At 39.8% G+C, this 26,223-nt stretch overlaps 1 protein-coding gene across 6 annotated transcripts in view; it reads right to left on the reverse strand.

Moving 5' to 3' along the window:
- Window positions 1–26,223, reverse strand: part of CELF2 (CUGBP Elav-like family member 2) — a 735,687-nt gene that overhangs the window by 452,665 nt on the left and 256,799 nt on the right. The window contains exon 1 of one of the 6 annotated variants that reach the window (XM_073229337.1): window positions 20,852–21,057. The exons of 2 other annotated variants lie outside the window; for them this stretch is intronic. Coding sequence is in view for 2 of the 4 variants with exons in the window: in XM_037001228.2 (XP_036857123.2) it covers window positions 19,013–19,065 (53 nt within the window). In the remaining 2 variants the exon portion in view is untranslated. Of the gene's footprint in view, window positions 1–19,012; window positions 20,823–20,851; window positions 21,058–26,223 lie in introns of those variants that run through there. 3 more of the 6 variants (XM_037001235.2, XM_073229338.1, XM_037001228.2) reach the window with 3 other exon arrangements.

Here is a 26,223-nt window from a genome sequence, read left to right on the forward strand (position 1 = left end):
GATGCTTATTAGCACAAACTAACGACATACGACTACCTCTTAAGATTTTGCTTGAAAGCTTCAAAATAATAGTTTCTGAGTAGATGCTGCCTAAGTGATCGTGTTTACCCCAAAGCAAATCCCAGTAAGATCAGAAGTGTTTGGCTTTATGTCTGAGTGATATTAATAGCAACACTAGCTTGCTTACTGAGTGAGGAGGAAGTCCTCTGTACCAGGGTTTCTAAAGATCACATGGGACCTTAGCAGCATCCTTCAAGGTAGGCAACTTCAGAGGGTCAACACTTGCTCAATGTCACACAGCTCTAAATGGCTGACTGTATTTGAACGCAGGTCTGTCTTGCTCCCACTAAGCATGAGGCCTCAGAACAAATTAGAACAAGAAATGCTGAGGAAAGCATCAGGCACATAACCTTATTATTTTGGTACATAATAGTGTTAATGCCCCAAATTCAGGACAAAGAGAGCCTAATTCAGACAGATGGGTGCATTCCTTCTCTTTTCTGACTCCTGTGAACATCGATTCTCCTCATGCGCTCTCTCCCTGTCCACTGCCTGCCATGTGTATTGTGTACCATCGGGAAACTTCCAGAACCAGTTTCCAAGTCACCTGTCTGAACAGCTGACACTATGTAACTGACCTATGGGCTTCCAGTTTTTTTTTCCAATTCCCAATTTTCTGTTTTAAGGAAGGGTCAGAATGGTGCATATTGACATATTTTATTTTTCCTATATGAGATATTTTCCTGGTGAAAACTCCAGTATGGCCTCTGGTAACATGCTGTCTTTTAAAATATCTTCTTAATTTTAATCCATTACCTGAATCTGGAATATACTAAACCTGATTGTTACATGGAGTCACCTGTGGAGAGTTTAATAGAAAAGTAAGGCAGCAAATTAGTACCATATGATTAGCTTGAATGATACTAAGTCTGTTTATCCCAGTCCCATCAGAAGAAGGGACCATATTTTTTAGAGACGACTTGTTATCCATATCTGCATGGAGGCTTGTCACTACTTAACTGGACATTTAGTACTCCACTTATTCATTTTCCCCCTTATAGATAGCTCTTTGGCTATTCAGTATGTGCATATGCAGAGAAAAATAATTATAGGGAAAGGAACACACAGAATGTCAAAGAGAATGTCAAAATTAAACCACATAGTTGCAAAATACACTCAATATACCTGAAACATCTTGATTGCTATAATCAGGTAGATTAGGTTTTCAGCAAATACTTTTGAAAACAGAGGTTTATCTGAAGTCAGAGGCAGAGAGGCTTCTCCCAGAATCACCTTATAACACAAAATTAACTAAATTTGCCTCCAATTTTTTTTAAATCAGACATAAAAGAGAAATCAAAATATAAATGATGGATTTGTGAAACATTAGGGCATCTTTCCTGAACTTCTAGAACAAGTTTATTTTTCCCTCATCTGAACTCTCATCAATAAAAGCCTCTGCATGTACCAATGGCAAATCCAGAAACTTAATGCCTCAAGATGTGGGTTAAACTTTTATTTTATGGCTTTAAGATTAAAGGTTAGAGCAAAATACAGTTGCAGGGGTCAATGAAAGTAAAAGATGTATTTGTAAGAATGGTGTGACCACAAGCTAAAAAGCATCACTTTTTTGTAAAGAATAAACATTGTCTCCCAATAAATAAGAAATGATCAAAAGGGATTTCTGTCAATTACCAGGGCAAAAAAAACCCAAAACAAGCTATGACATAGAGTCAAAGACTCCAAATCCTCTCACTCTTTTTTCTACTTTATGGTTTATATACAAAGTACTTCTCTCTGATCCCCATCCAACTAACAGGCTTGTTGAGGGTGCCGGAGATTCTGCTAATTTACTGAACGGTGGTGTGCAGAGATTAAGCAAAAGAAAAAGAAGCTAGTTTTATGGAAACAAAAAAATAACAAAAGAATTAAAGCTTAATATATCTTTATTCTCTAGAGAGCCTCAAACCATTTCTCTCTTCAGCGGCCTTCCCTAAGCCCTATTCTTATACAACTCTAGTTCTTGGACAAGGGAAACAGATACTTTTGATTTAGTAATTTAAAGATAACTTATTGTCAAGTGCCCATTCATTGAGAACATGCAAGAGTGGAGAGAGCTCTCATCACCAGGAAGGGACTCAACTCAAACTCTTGTGTTTCTGACTCAGGTCTTCTGGACAACCTATGGGGCTTAATTTCAGTGATGCAGAAAGCCTCATGCAACTTTTAATTCCTGAATTCTTTTGTCTCCAATCCGTGCTCCACTTTGCATAATTGTAAGTATGTCTTAAAATGTCAATTTCCCAGTGCCATACCCCAATGTCATATCATGTTGATGTAAATTCACAGTAAGCCATAACTGAAAGATCTCTCTGAAGAGTCTTACAATGGGGGAAGGAGCCAGAACAGTCATGTTTCTTCATTTGGCCCTGGAGCCAGTTCTTACTCTTCAATCTCTTCAGAAATACTATTTTTGTTTTGTAGTGATTGTGAAAAAGACCCATCACAGTGGGGGAAAAGAGGTACCTGTTTTAAGCTGGAAATGTGGGCTTCTATGAGATGCTAAATCTCTTTGCTATGGATCATGCATATATATTCAATCTAGCATTCAAGCCATGAATGAGCTTTATTTTTGTTTAATAATACCACGTGCAGCCACATCCTGAAGATGAGGTCAGGTTTGTAGTGATGAAGACAGCAACAGTGGGCGCACATTAAAGGCTCTGAGAGACAAATTCTACTTTCTCAGAAGTCATTTTCTGGCTCACTTGGGCTTTGGGTAGTAAGTTCTCCCAGTTGTCTTCCTCCCATGGATTCCTAATCCTTGTAGGACAGATTTTCCAAGGGTCTCCTTTTGTTTTCTTCCCTCCCTTTGCCGTATTTCATGATGGGCTGCCTTTCCCCATAGAGATGAGGTCCTGCTCTGCAGAGATGAGATTCGGGTCATTGTAAAGGACAGGTGGAAAGCCCTGAGTCTTCCTTAAAAGGGAAATGTGCTCTGCTTCCTTCCTCAATATGGCCAACAGGAAGGTGATCCTGGCTCTGAGAGAGTCCAGTCATCGTTCCCTCACTCCTTGTACACACTTCCCAGGGGCTAAAGTCCAGTTCTTAGGCCAGCTCATCACACAGTATGCAGGGAACCATTCTCTCTTGCTGCTCCTAATGCTATTCAGGCTGCCTTGGCCCCAAGGTCCACAACTCAGTGGAGCATATATGGTCCATCGGCTAACCTGGGAGCCTGTTTGTAAACAGCATTTTTTTTGGAATACCACCATGCCCATTCATTTCTATATTATCTCTGGCTGCTTTTGTGCTACAATGGCAGAGTTGAGTATTTGGGACATAGACCATATGGTTCATCAGCAAAGCCCAAAATATTTACTAACTGGCCCTTAAAGAAAAAGTATGCCAACCTTTTGTTTAGATTATTGTAAAATGGAGCTGAAATAGTCAATATTTGCTTACCTACACTGGAAACATTCCTGATAAATTGAAATTTCAATGTGAAACAGAGTGAGAGTATTTGGGACACTCTCGATGAGGAAAGAAACATGTCTTTTATACAGTTTAGCCCAACTTATTAGATTTATATATATTTAGAGTTTGAGCCAATGCTATATTTAATTATAAACTATTATTTTGCTTCAATTTGTCATTGCTTCTCTCACCATGAGGGCCTGGGCTTGGCAGAACTGGCAGTAGGGGAGGTCAGTTAAGTGTCATAGAATGTTCCAGCCCTGCATGTGCCCCCCTGAAATTCCCAAACAAATGGGTTTTCAGAATCTTCAGTTGAGAAACTGAGGTCCCATCCTGGTTCCTGCATCCTCAGTCTCTCTGGGAACTTTCACATGAGGGGCAGCTGTGGTCTGTATCAGGACCTAATATTCTCAGGTTCCCTGAGCATAATGACACTTAATAGCACTCGTACTTTTTGGCTGTGTATAAAAGAACTACATTTGCTAAGGCATTCAAATATGCAAACTTCAGAAACACCCACCATAGAGGGCCTTCTGATGGGGACATGGTTTCTGCTCTTAGCAAAGTTACTCTATAATCCAAAGGAATAGATAAGTAAATAAAAAACACATTCCATTCTGCACAGCAAAGGAAATCAGCAACAAAATAAAAAGGCAACCTACTGAATGAGAGAAAACAGTTGGAAATCATATACCTGATGAGGGGTTAATATCCAAAACTATAAAGAACTCATACAACTCAATAGCAAAACAAAGAAATAAAAACAACCCAACTTAAAAATGGACATATTATTGAATGGACATTTTACCAAAGAAGACATACAGGTGGTCAACAGGTACATGAAAAGGTATTCAACATCACTGATAATCAGGGAAATGCAAATCAAAACCACAATGAGATGTCACCTCGCACTGGTTAGAATGGTTACCATCAAAAAGACAAGAGCTAACAAGTGTTGGTGAGGATGTGGAGGAAAGGGGGTGCTGATATACTACTGGCAGGAATGAACGTTGGCACGGACACTAGGGAAAATAGTATGGAGGTTCCTCAAAAAGTTAAAAATAGAACTGCCAAATGATCCAGCAATTGTACTTCTGGGTATTTATCTGAAGAAAATGAAAATACCAACTCGAAAAGCTATATACACCCCCATGCATGAACATGCAGCATTGTCAACAATAGCCAATAAAAAAGAATGAAATCATGCTATTTATGACAACATGGATGAACGTGGGGCCTTACGCTATGTGAAATAATTCAGACAGAGAAAGACAAATACTGTATGATCTCACTTATATGTGGAATCTAAAAAAAACAAAACAGAAAAAAAACCAAAACTGAATTCAGATACAGAGAGGAATTGGTGGTTATTAGAGGCAGGAGGTGCAGGGTGGGTGAGATGGGTGAAGGTGGTCAAAAGGTACAAACTTCCAGTAAATCCTAGGAATCTAAGGTATAGTATGGTGACTATAGCTGATAATACCATATTGCATATTTGAAAGTTGCTAGGAGAGTTAAGAATTCTCATCACAAGAAAAAGAAATGTAACTATGTGTGATGATGGGTGGTAACTAGACTTACTGTGGTGATCATTTCACCATGTATACAAATCGAATCTTTATGTTGAACACCTGAAACTAAGATAATATTATATGCCAGTTACATCTGGAAAAAAACCCACCTTCCAAGTAATTAAACTGCATCTCTGTAGAGTGATAACTAAAAGTTGACAGACTTCTAGTGAGGCAAGTGGCTGATCTGAAAAGGGTTATCAGGCAAAGTTACATAAGGAGATCAGGTTAGAACAAACTTTTAGAACACAGGTGTTTCCACAGAGAAGAAGTGAAGAAGAGCATTCCGGTTTTTGGGTGCCCAATAGTGGTCATAGGGTCAGTAAGACAATAATAATAACAGGGAAAGGAATGTCCTATGCAAAGGCTCAGAAGAAACATTAAGTTCCATTTGTAATAACCCAACTTAAATGAGGGCTACATTTTCCCAGTTTACAAAACCTTTCACTTATCCACCAGGAAACCCGATAAAATACATAAAACTGCCGTTTCCACGGGCCTTTAACAATTCTTCCTGGCTTAGACACTTGTGCCTCTATAAGAATGAAAAACTAGTGCAATGAAAAACAAAATGGAGTTTCAAAGCTATGGTTAACTGGAACACCTGCAACCTGGATTGACTGCAATATTCAGCCCCACAGGACTCGTCATATGATAGCTAATGTCAGTGCGTGTCAGCAAAACTCATCCCTGGAACGGCTGATTTACATTATGGCCCTAGTTCAGACAGAGCATCTGAAAACAGGTTTGTAGTTTAGTCCATCAACTCTACAGAAGGATTGGGAATAAAAGAGCCTTGCCAGAAAATGAGGATCAATATAAAGAGAATTGCTTTGCCGTGAGAAAAAACTTGACAGTGTAGAGAAAGGATGCATGGTATGGCTCAGAGCTGGGACTCACGATCCTGTGGGAGGGGTTTCTTTGTTCCATCTCACATTGATCATATAATTTTATAGATGGGGATCCTTAGATATAATCTGGTTCAATCTCTCATTTTACAAATGAGGAATGTGCAGATGTTTGTTCAAAGACTGGCTCGGCAAAATGCAGTGTCTGGTCATACAAACATGCAGGTGGACACAGAAATGAATCAGACATGGACCTTATCTCTTTTCAAAGGGTAAATTGCCTACTAATGGTACTGAGATATACATAAATATTACAAAGCAGCAATATGCACTTTCATTTGAGGATATGAAGTGTAGCTTCAGTGCTATGAGCATTCAAGGTAGACAGCCTTCCTGCTGGGAGTGTGGTGGGATGGGAAGCAGGAAGGGAGGTTTAGTGAGAAGATCTCGGCTGAAATTTGGAATTATTGAATTGGGGTCAAGACTAGGCATTCCTGAAGAAACAGACAACCCATGTCCTCGTGAACAGTATGGTGTTTAGGGAGTGGAGATTTTTTCAACATAGACTTGAGGAGAAGAGACCAATCAGCTGATTTCTTGAAACACCTTCTCTTGTTGCCTTAAAATGGAGAAGGGGATAAATACAGGGACACTGCAGGAGAACAGAGGGGAAGCCTACGCACCGGATTGGTGCTTTCCTTCCAGAGCCCTCTAGGGCATATGATTCTAATATTCTGAGACTTTGAGGCTGAACACATATTTGGGGAGTGCAGGAAAGTGAGTGACACATTCTGCTTTCTGTTCCTAAATGGTAGAATAAAAGTGGTAGGTGGTTCTCTTCCATTTTGGGAAAGGAGATTCACAGGGGTCTCTGACCTTTGAAAGACATTACATGATTACACGAGGCATTTCTCTTGGGCCTCTCCTAACAGATTTCAAACAATCTGGATCTGTTGGCTTTGCCCTTGATTCTTTGCCTGCTTGGCCCACTAGGGAAACAGACCCACACAAGAGGGGAAAAAACAATTGTCAAGTGAATATTTTTCTGCTGATTATTTGTGTCAGTGGGGTGGAACCATCTCATGAGGGCTTTTGCATGTTGTTTTTTGTGAATGCAGGAATGAGATGAAAATGCAAGGGCGCCATCCCCACCAATAGGCATTGGGATTTCTCTACATTTTTATGTGAACTTAAAATAACTGTCATCATTTCTAGTTATGGCACATGCTACATTAGTCATGCTTTGTGAAAAACAGACTATTCTCCAATAACATAAGTTATTTAAAATGTCCAGTCTTGAATTCACTTCCGTAACATATAATTCATTCTGCCTAGAGAATTAGTACAGGAAGGTCTTTGTATTTTCACAGATTGCTCCCCCCAGCTCTGCATAGGGTTTTTTAAAAGTACTTGGTAGGAACTGGGTCACTATTCAGCAAATTTTCCTATGGGAAAAGGACAAATGAGGTGGGGCAGATATTTCCCATTGGAGGCATAGTTAAGGAAACTTAACTCACAAAGTTACCAATATACCAAGGAAAGGCGCTACGTCAGGGCACTCACTATATGGCTTCATTTTTTAAGGGCTCCGATTCAGAGTTGGCAGAGCCCGACACTACACTGCGGCATATGGGAGCAATAGCACTGCCACCTACTTCACAGTGTTGTTGGAAAGACTGCATGAGATATTAAACATAAAGCACTCAGCATCATGGCTGGCACAGAGGATGCATTCGTAATTCTCATATCATTTTCCAAGGAGCCTAATGCCTGGTCTTCAGATGGCCAGCCTACCCTCAATGGTCACCAGCACAGCTTCCATGCAATTTCTCCCCACTCTATGCATTTCTAAGATGACTTGTAATGAGAACCAAAGAGTATCTACATGTGGCATTCATTCAGAATTACACAGCATGCTTTCCTCTGTGAATTTAGAATTCATCTTGGGAGAGTTATCAGGCATGTGAAAGGGAAATGTCTACTAAATGAGCTAGAAAAAGCAATGAAAAGGGAAGAAACAAGGCCAAGCAGTGACTTAAAACATGTCAGGGTCTGGTCTGTTTTTTCCATCAACATGTGCTGTTCTCATTAATGGGAGTTTCTCACACACTCAGTAAGGGAACAGACAAAAATGTATTCTGTTATAGTGTTAAGGCTCATCCAAACATTTAAGGGATGTGGTAAGCCATAAATTTTCTCCAGACAATAATAATTGTCATGCGATCACATGCTCATGACCTGAAATATGTCTGACCTTAGAAATATCACCAAGACTCCATTAATTTTATTCCCAATGATAAAGTTTACAATTGTACTTTTTCACAAAAGATTTGAAAACATCTCTACAACTATCTGTCAAAACCACTTCTGTTTAAGAAGGGCCTCGAACCAAGACTACTGTATCCAGCATGATTATCATTTAAATATGAAAGAAGGATTAAACAATTCCCAGACAAGCAAAAGTTGAGGGAATTTGCCTCCCACAAACCACCTCTACAGGGCATCCTACAGGGACTGCTCTAGATGGGAGCACTCCTAAAAAGAGCACAGAACAAAACACCCAACATATGAAGAAGGGAGGAGGAGGAATAAGAAGGGAGAGAAATAAAGAATCATCAGACTGTGTCTATAATAGCTCAACAAGCGAGTTAAGGTAGACAGTAAGATAGTAAAGAAGCTAACCCTGAACCTTTGGTAACCACAAACTTAAAGCCTGCAATGGCAATAAGTACATACATTTCAATAATCACCCTAAATGTAAATGGACTGAATGCACCAATCAAAAGACACAGAGTAATAGAATGGATAAAAAAGCAAGATCCATCCATATGCTGCTTACAAGAGACTCACCTCAAACCCAAAGACATGCACAGACTTAAAGTCAAGGGATGGAAAAAGATATTTCATGCAAACAACAGAGAGAAGAAAGCAGGTGTTGCAATTCTGGTATCAGACAAAACAGACTTCAAAATAAAGAAAGTAACAAAAGATAAAGAAGGACATTACATAATGATAAAGGGCTCAGTCCAACAAGAGGATATAACCATTATAAATATATATGCACCCAATACAGGAGTACCAACATATCTGAAACAAATACTAACAGAACTAAAAGAGGAAATAGAATGCAATACATTCATTCTAGGAGACTTCAACACACCACTCACTGCAAAGGACAGATCCACCAGATTTGTAAGTAGGGACACAGAGGCACTGAACAACACACTAGAACAGATGGACCTAATAGACATCTACAGAACTCTGCATCCAAAAGCACCAGGATACACATTCTTCTCAAGTGCACATGGAACATTCTCCAGAATAGACCACATACTAGGCCACAAAAAGAGCCTCAGTAAATTCCAAAAGATTGAAATCCTACCAACCAACTTTTCAGACCACAAAGGCATAAAACTAGAAATAAACTGTACAAAGAAAGCAAAAAGGCTCACAAACACATGGAGGCTTAACAACACGCTCCTAAATAATCAATGGATCAATGACCAAATCAAAATGGAGATCCAGCAATATATGGAAACAAACGACAGCAACAACACAAAGCCCCAACTACTGTGGGACACAGCAAAAGCAGTCTTACGAGGAAAGTATATAGCAATCCAGGCATATTTAAAAAAGGAAGAACAATCCCAAATGAATGGTCTAATGTCACAATTATCGAAATTGGAAAAAAGAAGAACAAATGAGGCCTAAGGTCAGCAGAAGGAGGGACATAATAAAGATCAGAGAAGAAATAAATAAAATTGAGAAGAATAAAACAATAGCAAAAATCAATGAAACCAAGAGCTGGTTCTTCGAGAAAATAAACAAAATAGATAAGCCTCTAGCCAGACTTATTAAGAGCAAAAGAGAGTCAACACAAATCAACAGTATCAGAAACGAGAAAGGAAAAATCATGACGGACCCCACAGAAATACAAAGAATTATTAGAGAATACTATGAAAACCTATACGCTAACAAGCTGGGAAACCTAGGAGAAATGGACAACTTGCTAGAAAAATACAACCTTCCAAGACTGACCCAGAAAGAAACAGAAAATCTAAACAGACCAATTACCAGCAACGAAATTGAAGCGGTAATCAAAAAACTACCAAAGAACGAAACCCCCGGCCCAGATGGATTCACCTCGGAATTTTATCAGACATACAGGGAAGACATAATACCCACTCTCCTTAAAGTTTTCCAAAAAATAGAAGAGGAGGGGATACTCCCAAACTCATTCTATGAAGCCAACATCACCCTAATACCAAAACCAGGCAAAGAACCCACCAAAAAAGAAAACTACAGACCAATATCCCTGATGAACGTAGATGCAAAAATACTCAACAAAATATTAGCAAACCGAATTCAAAAATACACCAAAAGGATCGTACACCATGACCAAGTGGGATTCATCCCAGGGATGCAAGGATGGCACAACATTCGAAAGTCCATCAACATCATCCACCACATCAACAAAAAGAAAGACAAAAACCACATGATCATCTCCATAGATGCTGAAAAAGCATTTGACAAAGTTCAACATCCATTCATGATAAAAACTCTCAGCAAAATGGGAATAGAGGGCAAGTACCTCAACATAATAAAGGCCATTTATGATAAACCCACAGCCAACATTATATTGAACAGCGAGAAACTGAAAGCTTTTCCTCTGAGATCGGGAACTAGACAGGGATGCCCACTCTCCCCACTGTTATTTAACATAGTACTGGAGGTCCTAGCCATGGCAATCAGACAAAACAAAGAAATACAAGGAATCCAGATTGGTAAAGAAGAAGTTAAACTGTCACTATTTGCAGATGACATGATACTGTACATAAAAAACCCTAAAGACTCCACCCCAAAACTACTAGAACTGATATCAGAATACAGCAAAGTTGCAGGATACAAAATCAACACACAGAAATATGTGGCTTTCCTACACACTAACAATGAACTAACAGAAAGAGAAATCAGGAAAACAACTCCATTCACAATTGCATTAAAATAAATAAAATACCTAGGAATAAACCTAACCAAAGAAGTGAAAGACTTATACTCTGAAAACTACAAGTCACTCTTAAGAGAAATTAAAGGGGACAATAACAAATGGAAACTCATCCCATGCTCATGGCTAGGAAGAATTAATATCATCAAAATGGCCATCTTGCCCAAAGCAATATACAGATTTGATGCAATCCTTATCAAATTACCAGCAACATTCATCAATGAACTGTAACAAATAATTCAAAAATTCATATGGAAACACCAAAGACCCTGAATAGCCAAAGTAATCCTGAGAAAGAAGAATAAAGTAGGGGGGATCTCACTCCCCAACTTCAAGCTCTACTATAAAGCTATAGTAATCAAGACAATTTGGTAATGGCACAAGAACAGAGCCAGAGACCAGTGGAACAGACTAGAGAATCCAGACATTAACCCAGACATATATGGTCAATTAATATTTGATAAAGGAGCCATGGACATACAATGGGGAAATGACAGTCTCTTCAACAGACGGTGCTGGCAAAACTGGACAGCTACATGTAGGAGAATGAAACTGTACCATTGTCTAACCCCATATACAAAAGTAAACTCAAAATGGATCAAAGACCTGAATGTAAGTCCTGAAACCATTAAACTCTTGGAAAAAAACATAGGCAAAAACCTCTTAGACATAAACATGAGTGACCTCTTCTTGAACATATCTCCCCGGGCAAGGATAAACAACAGCAAAAATGAACAAGTGGGACTATATTAAGCTGAAAAGCTTCTGTACAGCAAAAGACACCATCAATAGAACAAAAAGGTACCCTACAGTATGGGAGAATATATTTGAAAATGACAGATCCGATAAAGGCTTGACGTCCAGAGTATATCAAGAGCTCACATGTCTCAACAAACAAAAAACAAATAACCCAATTAAAAAATGGGCAGAGGAACTGAACAGACAGTTCTCCAAAGAATAAATTCAGATGGCCAACAGACACATGAAAAGATGCTCCACATCACTAATTATCAGAGAAATGCAAATTAAAACTACAATGAGATATCACCTCACACCAGTAAGGATGGCTGCCATCCAAAAGACAAACAACAACAAATGTTGGCGAGGCTGTGGAGAAAGGGGAACCCTCCTACACTGCTGGTGGGAATGTAAATTAGTTCAACCATTGTGGAAAGCAGTATGGAGGTACATCAAAATGCTCAAAACAGACTTACCATTTGACCCAGGAATTCTACTCCTAGGAATTTACCCAAAAAATGCAGCAATCATGTTTGAGAAAGACAGATGAACCCCTATGTTTATTGCAGCGCTATTTACAATAGCCAAGAATTGGAAGCAACCTAAATGTCCATCGATAGATGAATGGATAAAGAAGATGTGGTACATATACACAATGGAATACTACTCAGCCATAAGAAGAGGGCAAATCCTACCATTTGCAGCAACATGGATGGAGCTGGAGGGTATTATGCTCAGTGAAATAAACCAAGCGGAGAAAGAGAAATACCAAATGATTTCACTCATCTGTGGAGTATAAGAACAAAGGAAAAACTGAAGGAACAAAACAGCAGCAGAATCACAGAACCCAAGAATGGACTGACAGCTACCAAAGGGAAAGGGACTGGGGAGGACGGGCGGGTAGGGAGGGATAAGGGGGGGGAGAAGAAGGGGAGTATTAAGATTAGCATGTATGGGGGTGTGGGAGAAAGGGGAGGGCTGTATAGCACAGAGAAGACAAGTAGTGATTCTACAACATTTTGCTATGCTGATGGACAGTGACTGTAAAGGAGTTTATAGGGGAACCTGGTATAGGGGAGAGCCTAGTAAACATAATATTCACCATGTAAGTGTAGATTAATGATAACAAAAAAAAAAGAAAGAAAGAAAAGGGAGATTACTCCCTGATAGGAGAAAACTAACTGTGAATCAACGATTAATGCATGCTTTAAATATCCTTAATTTTGACCACTTAAAGGGTGTCAGATGATCAGCTATGGAAGCACATTTTTCTGATAATATTCCTTTCTCTTAAAAAAAAAAAAAAGCAGTTCCTGTGTGGTGACCTCCAATGAGTTCTACACAATGGTATAAAGGGCATATAAAAGTGTAGGCAAAGGGTCTGTTTGTGTTTATACAGAGGATCAAAGCCTAATTTGGCTACCCAGAAAATGAACTAAGATACGATATGAAGAAGAACTTCCAACATCAGCACTCTCTGGAAGACTCATACCAGAAGATGATCATCAAAAAACCTCAACAAAGATCCAGGCACTGCTACAGCTGCAGCTGCATTCATCCCACTGGTTCCTGGACTTGCCATGGGAATGAAGAAGGAGATATCTAAGCTGGCCTGTGCATACAGTAAAACAAAAAATTTGACTCAACCAAGAATTAGGAGAAGTGCAAGTTGTAGCGCTCCAAAATCTTACAACTACAGACTATCTACTGTTAAAAGAACATATGGGATGTGAACAGTCCCCAGGAATGGGTTGTTTTAATTTGTCTGATTTCTCTCAGACTGTTCAAGTTCAGTTGGACAATATCCACCATATCACAGATAAGTTTTCACAAATGCCTAGGATGCCTAACTGGTTTTCTTGGTTTCACTGGAGATGGCTGGTAATTATAGGTCTGCTTTGATTATGTAACTGTACTCCTATTATGTTAATGTGTGTGTGCAATTTAATTAGTAGTTAAAACCTACACATGCTTAAGTTATTCTACAAGAATATATGTCCAAGAAATAATCAATCTTCCCATGTTTTCTTCTGCCTGCTACTTCTATAGCTTTTCTTCTTCCTTCCTAATTACAACCCTTAAATAGAATTCATGCCTCATATCGAATTTACCGAGTATCATAATTCCTCCAAGTGGTAAAGATACCTCAAGACAAATGCTGGGCATAGAAGCCACAGGGCATAAATCTGCAAAGAAGTAAAAAGCTAACCTTTTCAAGGAATATTGCTTCTCTCTCGCTTACCGACTTTACATTTCCCTGTATGGCCCTGGAAGATGACTGGTTAGCCAGAGACGGGTAAGATTCTTCAAGGGAGGAACAACCTAAGACAGGCACAGTCGCAGGGGGGCCATCAGGTGAGAAATTGGGGATCAACAGAGGTGAGGCTTAGAACCTCACCCGACCTGTTGTGAGAGCTGGTATTAGGGTGTAAACAAAATCTTCTGCATCCATGGATGTTTTATTGCCCCTGTCTAGCATGGATTAACACATAGTCTACAGGCACACACCTGATCATCTACATTTGCCCTCTTACAGTACTAAATTTTCTACCTTTATCTTGCATCTACCTACCACTTCAGCATTTTATTAAAAATAATAATAATAGAGAAATGTGGTATCCATATATAAATCAAGTATAAAAATCAAACGAATATTCATATTTGAACTGATTGTTTATAGTTCATAATGCATGATCAAAACCGAAAGTATCTGTGATGACTGCCCTTGTACTGTTCACCATGTAACTTATTCACTATGTAAGAATTTTTTCTCCATGTAAGAACTTGTTCGTTATGCTTCAGAAGATTGGAGACTGATGAAAATTAGGCTTGGGGTGGATTAATGGTTGTGCATTGAGCATTGACTCCCCTATACAGAATTTTATTGTTGTTAACAACCATTTGATCAATAAATACGAGAGATGCCCTCTCAAAAAAAAAAAAAAACCACTTCTGTTTAATGTTGGTCAAATCACTAGCCTAAATGACAGGTAGACCATGGTCCACAGGTAAAGCCAGCCCACTGCCTGTGTTGTCAGTGAAGTTTTATTGGATTTCCCCCAAGCTTCGTCATTTATGTGTTACCTATGGCTACTTTCATGCTTCAATGACAGTGGTGAGTAGGTGCAACCGATATTGTGCGGTCAGCGAAACCTAAAATATTTACTATCTGACCCATTATAGAAGATGTTTGCCAATCCCTGATCTAGATCATTCTCTTGTGTAGAAGGAATGTACTACACTTGAATAGTAGATGTCTCTCATATTCTCAGACCATCTAAAAATTTTCCTTGTTAGTAAATCTACTTTGCTGATTGGAACAGAAATAAGGAGCTAAAGACAGGATTACTAAACTGGCAGTTAGGAGTCATTCATTCATTCTATGTAACACTGACGTCACTGTAGTGAATACTGGTATTAGGGTGTAAACAAAATACAGAAAGGCCCCGGCATCATGGAGTTGAAAGTCAGTGACAGGGATACAACAGCAACCACTTCATTTGTTTATTCATTATCTATTATGTAGCAGGAAATAGTTTATGTATTGGGTATACCAGTTAATTATACAAATCATATATCCTAAATGGGGGAGAGAGAGAATAAATAAGTACATATGAAAATAGCAGGCCTTGGTAAGTGCTATGATGAGATGAATTGCATGATATGAAATTGAAATTTCTGTAGGCCAAAAATGGTTGAATATTTGCAATTTTATATGGTTCAACCTATCAGAGAGATAGGCTAGAGAGTGACTTTTGGAAGTCTTCAATGAGGAGGTGATGTTTGAACTAAGACTTGAATGACAAGCAGCACCCTGCCTTGCAAGGGGCTATGGAGATTTCCAGGCAGGGAGAGGGAGTAGCTTATGCAAATATCCTAAGGCCAAAATCAGCTTGGCTTGTTTGAGGAAAAGACCAGTGTGGCCAGGCACAGGGGCTGTGGGAGAGGAAGGAGAGTCAAGGGCTGGGTCAGAAGGCGTCTGGTAGGTTAGGACAGGAATTTATTGACTGTTACTTGAAGAAGCAAGGGATGCTTTTATATAGGAAAATTGAATGATCTGATTTATGGCTTTTGAAATGTTTTCATTCCTCTTGTGTAGAAAATAGATCATGAGAGCAAGAATTGAAGCAGGGAGACTGGTTACAGTGTCCTGAGCAGAACAAGACAACAGCAAAGAAAGACAGAGAAAAGGGGAGCGTCTGTTGATGTTAAGTTGAAGTCACCAGGAACTAGTGATAGTCTGAATGTAATTAAGAGAGAAAATGAGGGAACAGGGAGGAGACCTAGCTTTCCAACTGGAGTACCTGGCTGGATGGCTGTGTGATTCACAAGCCTGCTAGCACCAGAAAAGAACTGGGGCCTGGTAGAGGTCACAGGTGCAGTTTGCAACCTGTTGAGCTTGAGCCATCTGAAGACATACAATTGGCTACACTGAGGAGAAGTCTGGGAGCTCTGAGGGGAGGTCTGGGCTGAGCTACCTTAAATCATGGGAGGACAGATGATAGGAGGTGGTGAATAAAACTCCAGGGCAGCAAAGGTGGAGCTGGGAGAGAAGGGACATCAGCTTGTCCCATTGATTAATTCTGTGACCTCATCTAGTCATTTCATCGTCTGGGTTCAACTCTCTCTTCTCTAAATGAGCATGTTAAACTAGATTTGGGGTTTTCTAGACTCTTCCACAAAGGTGAGGCAGGGGCTGAGGCAGGGATTTAGGAGAGACCAGACGTTCGGAGCTCCAACCCATCAATTCCCCCTCACTGCCAACGTTTTTCTCCTCCAGTCATATTGAAGAACATCAAATCTTGTATTTGGTGGAAGTTAGGTGCCCTTTATGCCCCTTGAGGTAGACAGTAAATAAAACAGCAAACAGCACCATTCGCATCCTTCATTTTTCCATTTGACAAAACGGCCCCAGGATGGAGTACTGTCAAATACACAACGCTTGAGACAGATTATTACCTGAATTTGTATCTTAAACAGACACTAACTTGTGGTGTAAGCAGATTTACAAACTGTGTCTGGCAATCACTTTTCAGGAGCAACAGGTTTGGCGGAACTGTAGGCCACGAGCCTGCAGAGAACATCTGAAAGGATCACAGGCCATGCAGGCTGGAAGCCTCTTTGTCATTGTACACGGGGCCTGCAGCTCATGTCCTGAGCAGAGGAGGGCAATGGGAGCGTTCCCTCTCTTCGCAGTGATGGGCCGGCCGCTCACCTCTGGATTGCTAGAGCGTTTTATTGAAGCAGTTCATCTCACGCAGGATCTTGTATTGCATTAGCACATACAGCTTCATTCTCCAGCTAGATTATCCCTTTTATAAGGTCACTCCCACATACAATAGGCAGAGACTTATTGTTGCTGGGTTAAATGGCTCAATAAGCCAGAATTAGCCAAGGATGCCTTGCTGTAAACAATTGAGGGATTTGATGCAATTCGTAAACACTAACCCCTTCACAATTCCTTACCTCGGGAAAGGAATACATGCAGTTGAAAAGCTTATGGAATAATGCTTGCCACGAAGAGGTGGGACAGAATGAGCTTGGTGTGATCTATGTAAAAATGTGTCCCTTTCCTAGATCTGCAAGTTCAAGTTTGTGAAGCTTGACTTACACTAGCCATAACACCAACTTCACTTACATGAGGGAGACATTTGAAAGGCAACATTATCACTGATTTTTAAATAGGTTAAGACTCAGGATTGTTACCTAAAAAGGCCTTTCTTTGCAGGCTACATTTTCAAAATTTGTATTTGCAGTCTCCCACCTTAGAGTTAGGGCCCACCTTATCTACTTGTGCAATAATATTGAGTTAATCACCCCAAAACACTTTTTAGAAGCACTCCTTAGTGTTTTTCAATTTTAGAAATAGGTTGCTAATCCAGTTAAAGAAAAGGAGAATGAAATTTATTCCAACACCTGTATCCTAAAAACATTTACAGAAGTATTTTACCATCCCTTGATTAGAATTAAAATGTAAACCTATAAACAGAAGAAAATATCACTGATAGACCCATAAAAATGTTCATGCCTTTTCATTTAGGATTCCTGGGAATTATTAAATGAAAGTGAAAAGCGGTCTGCACAAAGATGTTCAGTAAGTTGTTGTTCACACAAATCAAGGATTGGAAACAATCTAAATTTTCAACCAATGGGGTAATATAGTAAAACAATGTACATTAATATCATGGTTAACTTAATCACTAAAATTATGGCTATGAAGGGTAAGCAGAGACATGGAAATTCGTTTGGTATCTAACTGGAAAAAGTAGATTTTGAAATGGTATATGCTATTTGATGTTCAATATGCACACATGTGAAGTTCGAAGAAGAAGCAAGAATTTAAAAAGGGGAAATAATTAAGGTGGATATTGACCATTTTTTTCCTTTGTTCTTTCCTACAGTGTTGTTTTTTTTTAAATAAATAAAATGAGACAAACACTAAGGCGGGGCCCATGAGTGGAAAATAAGGATTAATTTCTTTATACAAGATAAATGTCAGGGAAAAGAGGTCCCAGTAAACAAACACATTTCTACCTCTACTTGTTCTTTGGGTCTTGGTTTGGTTCCAACAGAGCCATGCTCTGAGGTATTTGGGACAACATGACATTGTGTAGACTCACTTTTAACAAAAATCCCTCAGTTTAACACTTTTTTGTGTTTTAAAAATTGCAGAAAGTGTTTTTTGCTGGGACCGATTCTTCAGCGTTAAATTAAACCCACAAATTCATTGGGAATCCTTCCAGAGGCGTCAGCTTGGACCCCGTGAGCGAATTGCATGAACTTTGGCTCTTGGAGCTCCTTGGGTTCTAACCTTTCTGGCCCTCTGACAGATAGAGAGATTCGAATCCACCCTTTTGGAGTATTCCACCCGCTCAGTGTTAAGGTCGGCTGAGATTTTATATGACGAGCTTTTCCAAAAGATCTGGAGAGGAGGAGAGGGCGTTAGAGGAACACACGTCTCCACAGACACTCTTAAAAATGCAGGAAGGTTTTCTGGAAAAAGTTTTTTATTTTACTTTATTATTATTTTTATGTGAAGTCCCTGAAAGTTTGCCACACGCCTTCCGTGCCCCACGCAAGGCAATAATACCTGCGAGCTGGTCCCTGCCAGCGAGTGGTGCCAGGAGCCCTTCCAGCAAGGCTGCCTGTCTCTTGGGGCCGCGCCCGCACCCCTCTCGCCCTGAAGCTGGGGGCTCCTCGGGCCTAGTCCGCACTTCGCTGTGCGTCCTTGCCAGGCAGGGGGCTCCCGCCGGCGGGTCTGGCGGTGCCCCACGGCACCACAGCATTCCCCCTCGCACCGAGCCCTGCTGCGGGGGCGGAACTTGGCCGCGAGCTCAAACAGCCCTGGGAGACAGAAAGAAACGCCGGCCTACCTTAAAACCTTCCAGTCTTTGAGTGGATCCAAGTCAGAGATTAGGGAAACCATTTCTACCAGGCGACTGAAGGCGAGTCCAGTCCGGGCGGAGGGTGAGCGCCGCCGGGGAGGAAGCGCCGGCTGGGGGCTCAGGCCCGGAGCCCCGGCGCCCGGCACAGCTCTTCCCACTTGTGGGATTGATAAGCACTTGTCCCGGCTTTTCTCCACCCCCCGAATCAATCTTGCGCTATATTACTTCCCAGCCCCGGCTCATTTCTCCACACCACCTTTTAAAGCCCTTGTAATCTGCTCCAACTGATCAAATTTGACCTTTTTGTAGCCCACTTTATTCCAAGCTCAGCTCTCAGTTAAATCTCTCTTTATTAACACCGTCCTGCTTGGCTTTCTTTTGGAACAAACACAGATCAAGCCTGAAGCCTCCAGACTTTACCGGCAATCATTTACAGATTACTGCGAGCTGCAGTTTTCTCCTCCGCTGGGGCAAGCTTCCCGCCTGGGAGATGCCGCTTTCACATTCCTGTCAGAAGACGGGTTAGCGAGCTGGCTTCCCTGCTTTTGTGGCTTGGGTTCTGGGGCACGAGCAGCGGGTTTAGTGCTTCCCTCTGAGGCTGTAACAACACGACTGCTAGGATTTGCTTTTTAAAAATAATTTGGAACTGGCCTGCTAACAGGCAAGAATTGACTGTGCGTTTTCCAGAAGAGATTTTGCTACACTGCCCGCTTTTTTTCCCTTCTTCTCCCTATTTTCTTGTATTTTTAAATAACATGAAGAGGGGAATGTAGAATCTCTGTAAACATGAAGGGAAAAGTGTGTGGGCTTTTCTCCCTCAATTTATATATCTTTGTCCCTTATTCAAAACCGAACAGCTTTTCAATAATCATCTCAAACCGTGCATAGCGGGTATTAGGAAAATATCACAAGCAGGATTGTTTTCCTCCGGTGTCCGTATTTGTCCCTGTGCAGCTATAGGTTCTTTGTGAGTGCACACGTTTCTTAGTTTCATAAGCACTGCCTGCTGAGCATGGTTCCCTGCTTTCCCGGGTTCTAGCTAAGACTCTACAGTCGAAGCTGTTCCTCGTGTCCCTGCAGGTTCCTGGCATTTGAAGACCTTAAAATCATCTAGTCCTGTGGTCTCCAGACCATGGTTGCTTGGGTCATCGAGATTTTCCTGCCAGCAGCATTGATATCCTCTCTTCCTATTATCAAATTTCTCCTTTTCTTATGTTTATCTTAAAAGCAATTTTAAGCTCATTACCATACGTGGAAAATCAGCTTTACTGGTCAATAAAACAATTATTATAGTACCTAGGCACACAATCCAGGGAAAGGTACCGAATCAGTCTTTTTTCTCTTGATTGAAAAGAGTTTAGCAGGTGTTACAGATAAGCTTGAACTGGCCCCAGACCTTCACCACCAGGAAGGGTAAAGATTTAAAGAGAACATGGTACAATTCAATGTTTTGTAATAATTTTACCACCTAAAATCATCAGCCAGGCAGAAGGGTTTCAATTTCTTGCCTTTAGGCAGAACCTACTAAGTAAGAGCATATCTGTTCTTTCGTGAGAGTATCTATAGGGAAAGATGTGACAGCTTTTGGAAACATGCTGCTTTTATTGTCAGGAAATTCTTCTAGTCAATTCCAAATGGCCCTCGCAGCATTTTAAATCCATTTCCTATTACCCTTTTCTCTAAGGACCCATCCTTAAAATATGCAGCAAACCCTCAGTTTAGATAAACTTTCTTATTTATAGTCATATATACTTTCCTAAATGGCTATAAACGATTCTCTTCAGACGTGCAACTGTCTTTATGCTAAAATTAAAGAAAATTTCCTACCTTTTACAAAAACCACTGCCTTTCTGGGGCTTCATGCTTCTTCTTGGGCTGTCTGTGCTGTCCCACTGTGGATCTTGGGCCACAGCATAATAATGTGTAAACGTTTACATAACACTCTAATCCCCAAGTAGTTCACCGAACGTGGGTGATGATAATGGCATTTGTGTGGAGTGTCCCTCCAAAGGGTTCCGAACGCGGAGATAATTAATAAAATGTTTCTCCTTTTGAGAAGTTAACAAGGGAAAACAAAAGATTGTAATGAAATAGTGCCTGTGACTACAATGACATCATCCTTATATCGTTAACCCACCCTGTCTCTGAATTCAGATGGAGGAAGGAAGGGGAAGGAGGCCTTAACCCTTGGGGTGCAGGGTTAATGGGTAATAGGAGGTGAGACTTGACTTTCAGCCACAGGACAGGACAAAAGCATGCTCATAAATCATGAAATAATGTTTCAAAGCAGCAGTCCTTCCAAAAAACTTTTAAAGGCAGTTGAAACTTTCCTTCGAATAAAATCTTCCAGCAAGTCCAAGTATAGAAACAAGTAACAGTGAAAATTTAGTACCAGGTACTAGAAAGTGTTCTAATTTTTTTGGTGTGTTGACTTGTGCAATCCTCCTAACTAATTTATTAATGAGGTAAGTTACCAGTAACACCCCCATTTTGTTGATGCAAATGAAGGCTTTTGGGCATGCAGAAAGTAAGCAAATGGCCTGAGCTTACAAAGCCCTTCAGCTGCAAGGGAAGGTGTGGGACCTGGAAGGTGAGCCTCGGATGTGGACCAAGCAGCCACTGAAAGCCCTCCCTGCAGAGGACTAGAAGTGATCCATTTGGGGGAAGGGCTGAGGCTGGGATCAGTTTAGGGGTGGGGAAGAGGGATTACATGAATCTTGCTTTCCACTCCTGAGCAGCCCTAGAGAAACCTTCCCATTCAGGAGGGCACCCTTTGAGACCACTTCCTGAAAGAGTTTGGTGATGAGGAAGATAAATGATCCTTTAAAGGTGGTGTTATGTCCATATGGGCTGAATATTTTTCTCTTTCTTAATTTTGAGGACTGCGTGTTTTCTTACATCCACTCTACATTAATTACACTTTATATATTGCACATTTCTTTCCCCCCTCCCAAACAATCTAGTCCTGATTCTGAATAGCTCACATCAAATCGATCCATTTGGTACTAATAAACAAGCCACTAGAATGATTCTTTTACTTTCAACCACAGGGCTGCTCGCTAATGAAATACCGTCTTATAAATGAAAATATCACCTTATTCAAAAGTGGACCAACTATTCATCTATAACTCAGGAAAAACAACGATAAACTCTCTATACATAAAACTCAAAGGTTATGTTTAGCCTTGAGCAACCTGGAACAAAAATATATACTATTTTCCACCATGTCACTGTATGGATTATAAGATTTAATTCTATTTGTGTTCTTTTTCTCATATTTTGATAAATTCACACGTTTAAAAAATCAAATTATTCTCTTCTTACTTACAATGAATCTTGTGAATGGCCCCTGTATATTAAAAAGGAATTCAATCCATACAAAGCAATGTTCGTGAATTGTCCTCCTATTACCAGCAACAAGACTAATATTCTCATTTTTCTATAACTAAAATTTTTATGATATCCCTTCCTTTTCCCAGGTACAAAAGCCAAAACCAAAAGCCAGATCCAAACAAAAAGCAGCCCCACTCTTTGCAGCTCTTCTATCCAAACAAGCAAACCCCAGGCTCCATGACTCAGTGGTGTCCACCTGTACTGGAATTAGGGTCACCTGGGAAGCAAACTGAAAGGCAGAACCCCAGTGAGAAGACAATAACAGGAGCCAATGAATTCACAGCAGACCCAGGCCCTCAGGGACACCCTGGGGACTACTGATGCTCAGCAGGCAGGAGATCGACCCTGTGTACAGCGTCCAGGTGGGCTTTGGTGGGGGCAAAGAGCACTGGGTCACGTGGGTTGTGCTTGTGGACCGTGTCATTGGAGCCGAAGGTGAAGCTCATCCTATGTTGTTGTAGAGCAGGAAGCCCGAGGTGGTGTGAATTAGCTGAGGAAAGAGAACACAAGCCTCCTCCATCAGCTGGAACTTAGACCAACTAAAGCTAAACATAAAACATCTAACTCCTTGAGAGTCAGGAATTAAAAAAGTAAAGAAAAGAAAAGAAAGTAGCAGCCTTGCTAAGGAAAAATTACAAAATCTTCTGTATGTTCTTTTTTTCATTCTCTTCCATTTCTGACTCTAGGAATCTGATTATCCTTTATTTTTCCTTTTAGAAAGTCTTGCTTCAAATGTATTTGTGCCTAATTCTGTTATTTCCTGATAAAGATTTCTTCCCCTTCTGTTTGTCCCAGACTTTTCTTTTTTCTTATTTGCCAGTTCTTACCTTCTCGTCAAGTGGGAAAGGCCTGCGTCTCCCTTTAAGAAACTGAAATGATCAATTGGAGATGCATTTTCCTTCTGTAAAAGAAGCCTTCCTAGTCTTACTGATGTGCCAGAGTTTTAAGTGGGCAGATGGAGTGAGCTCAGAAACCCCCGCACCTATTCTCGACCCTGGAAACAGGTCTCTGCGTGCCTTTCACAGCACACCGCAGCGCGGCAAGGGCCATAGACAAGGGTTGCCAGATAAAAGGAAGCACAGTATTAAAGTTGGATTTCAGAGAAACAATGAGTAGATTTTTAGTGTAAGTATATTGCAAATATTGCATTGGACATACTTATTCTAAACAATTATTTGCTTTTTACCTGAACTTCAACTTGTACCCTGTGTTTTTATGTGTTAATAAACCTGATAACTCCATGCTAGGTTGACTTCTAAATAAAAATAGCAACATCACTTTGATTATTATTTTTAATTTCTGAAGGTCTGGGAAAGGCACCCTGATGTCATTGACCAGGCATCAAAATGCACTTACCTAAATATGTTCTTACACTTTTTTTTATTGTATTAGTTATTAGAAGCCAAACATAAAAATGCCTATTTGGAGTTCCTTTTACAACAAAGCGGTGATGTGATTTAAAGTATGCCTGTATCTTCCAATATTGGAAATTAGGAAAAGTCATGCAGCCTTCTTGTTTTAAGAATGGCTCACTGAATACATTTTTAAGTAACATGGATATGTTTGGAAGTGCCAAAGCTGATGTGTGCAAAATCTGGGAGCATCTCTGAATCATATTTATAATATATTTATTCTTATAATTATTTATTTAGAATGATTTGGCAGTTAACACAGCTTCTTTGTTGTCTTGCTTTTGCAAAAAGCAACAGCTCCTACTGTAGGAAATCTGAACCTGAATAGTTAGCTGTTAATCTTCAGTTACATAAAATGTGTATTGTATGTATCTTCACTTTAACGACGTCTGTAGGGACAAACTTCCAAAGATGGCGGGTTCTTTTCTTTTTTTTAAAAAATAAATGAATGTAACTTTAAAGGAATTTCAAGTGCTTTCGTGTTTGGCTCACATCATCCCATACGATGAAAAGTCTATGAACAAAGATACATGTTTTGGTGCTTCGTCAGTGACTTTAGCACTGCTTTTATGGAAACTAAAAAAATTCTAAAGGGTCTCTAAAGAGATAGCTACAAAAGCTGCAAAGTCTAGGGAAAGACCAAGTGTGTTATTCAGGGTCTACATGTACTGAGTATTTTCTCCTGGTCCGAAGGCCTCTTCACAACTGGGAAGGAATGCTTTTTCATTTGGAGTCTAAGTGAGCTGAGCAGGAGGGCAGAATGGATTGAAGCAGGGGGAAGGCAGTGCTGGGTCTCTGCCAGGCGTTTTTTAAAAGTGAGAAAGCAAGAGGGGGAGGAGACTCACACCCAGCAGCTTCTTTTCATGCCATTCAAAGGAATCCCAGGGCCAAATTTGGTTCATAGAGTGGAAAAAAAAAAATTCGAGCTTTAACTCCTCTACTGCCAGAAGATGACTAATATTCTCCTTTTCCAAAACTGTATAATATCCTTCTTTTAATTTCTAGTGTGTCTTGTTAGTATTCAGGGCCTACATCAAGAGGGACAAATGAATGCCCAGTGGAAGGATGTATTTCTCAGACAGTCCCTATATCCCAGGCCAGGGAATAAAACCTGTAACATTGATCTTTTAATTTAGTTTAGTTTTGTTTTTCTTTAAATGGCAGTTTCAAATTACTCTGATGTTTGTGTGCTTAAAGACAGGACTCCTCACAGGTTTTCAAAAGGGAAATCTGGGTTTTAGAGGAAAGTCAAACACAATTGCAAGTTTCCTGTCAGTGAAACAATATCTGCATTGGCTCATGGCGAAGGGCTGCCTAACCAGGATGCTGCACTTGAATCACTAAGAGAGAAAGGGAAGTCTTTCATTCTTGTCCCTGAAGAAGAACCTGCAGACTGTGGAATGAAGGAGTGCAACAGATTCACTTGAAGTCACAGATTCAAATATGTAATAATTTGTTAATTTAATTCAAAGTGGTAATAACAAGCAAAACTATTGATTGATTGTATAAGGGTTTATTTGGTACTCAAATGATCCCTTAGCAAGTCAAGTCATTTTCCCCTTTTGTCTACTAGGTAAGGTGGTGTGCTTCCTCATCGTGATGGAGGATTACATTTCTTTTTAAATTTCCAGTACCTTGTAGATTTTTGTAAAATACAATAAAACTGAATTACTAGGAAAAAAATAGAGAAAGCAAATTCATACAAAGACTGATTTTTAAATTATTGGATTAATAGGCAGAATTACTCTGTAAAATTGCTATGCAAGTCTAAACTCTTACTCCTCATTGTTATGAGCTTGGTTTATGATTTGTTATAAACAAACTACAGATCTGCACTGGTTTGCTTTTGACACTGAGGAGTACTGATAAAAAATATTCAATAACAACAACAAAAAAATTTCTGGACAATTGTAAAGACTAGTTAAAGGATCTGTACTGAACTAAGCCCAATGTGATCTAAGGTTAATAGAAACTATATCCAATTATATTGTTGATGAAAAGAAAAAAAATAGATTTAACTATTCTAGTAAAAAACTAAAATTAAAATCAATTAACTTAATAGCTACCTGATACCAAGCATTCCTAAAGTCCCCATTTAATGAGAATTTCTAAAATAATTTATAATTATATTAATGCTTTAAAAATTAGACTCAAGTTCATTGAAAATAATTCTTTGTTGTCTGGCAGGTTTGGAAATTAGTAACTGCCCATAACATAGCTCCAACTGGTTCCTCTAATTCCTATTTTATTCTACATTAGAGAGAGGAAAATAAAACCCGGCTTCCAATTTGCCACAACTGAAGTTATCTCAATACATGAAAATCCAAGTGTACACCCCAAAAGATAATTTATTTGGATTACAAAATGTTTTGGAGGGTTCCTAATACATTTCAT

The sequence above is a fragment of the Manis javanica genome, chromosome 2 (genome assembly GCF_040802235.1).
Source record: "Manis javanica isolate MJ-LG chromosome 2, MJ_LKY, whole genome shotgun sequence".
In the NCBI taxonomy this organism is placed as follows: Eukaryota; Metazoa; Chordata; class Mammalia; order Pholidota; family Manidae; genus Manis; species Manis javanica.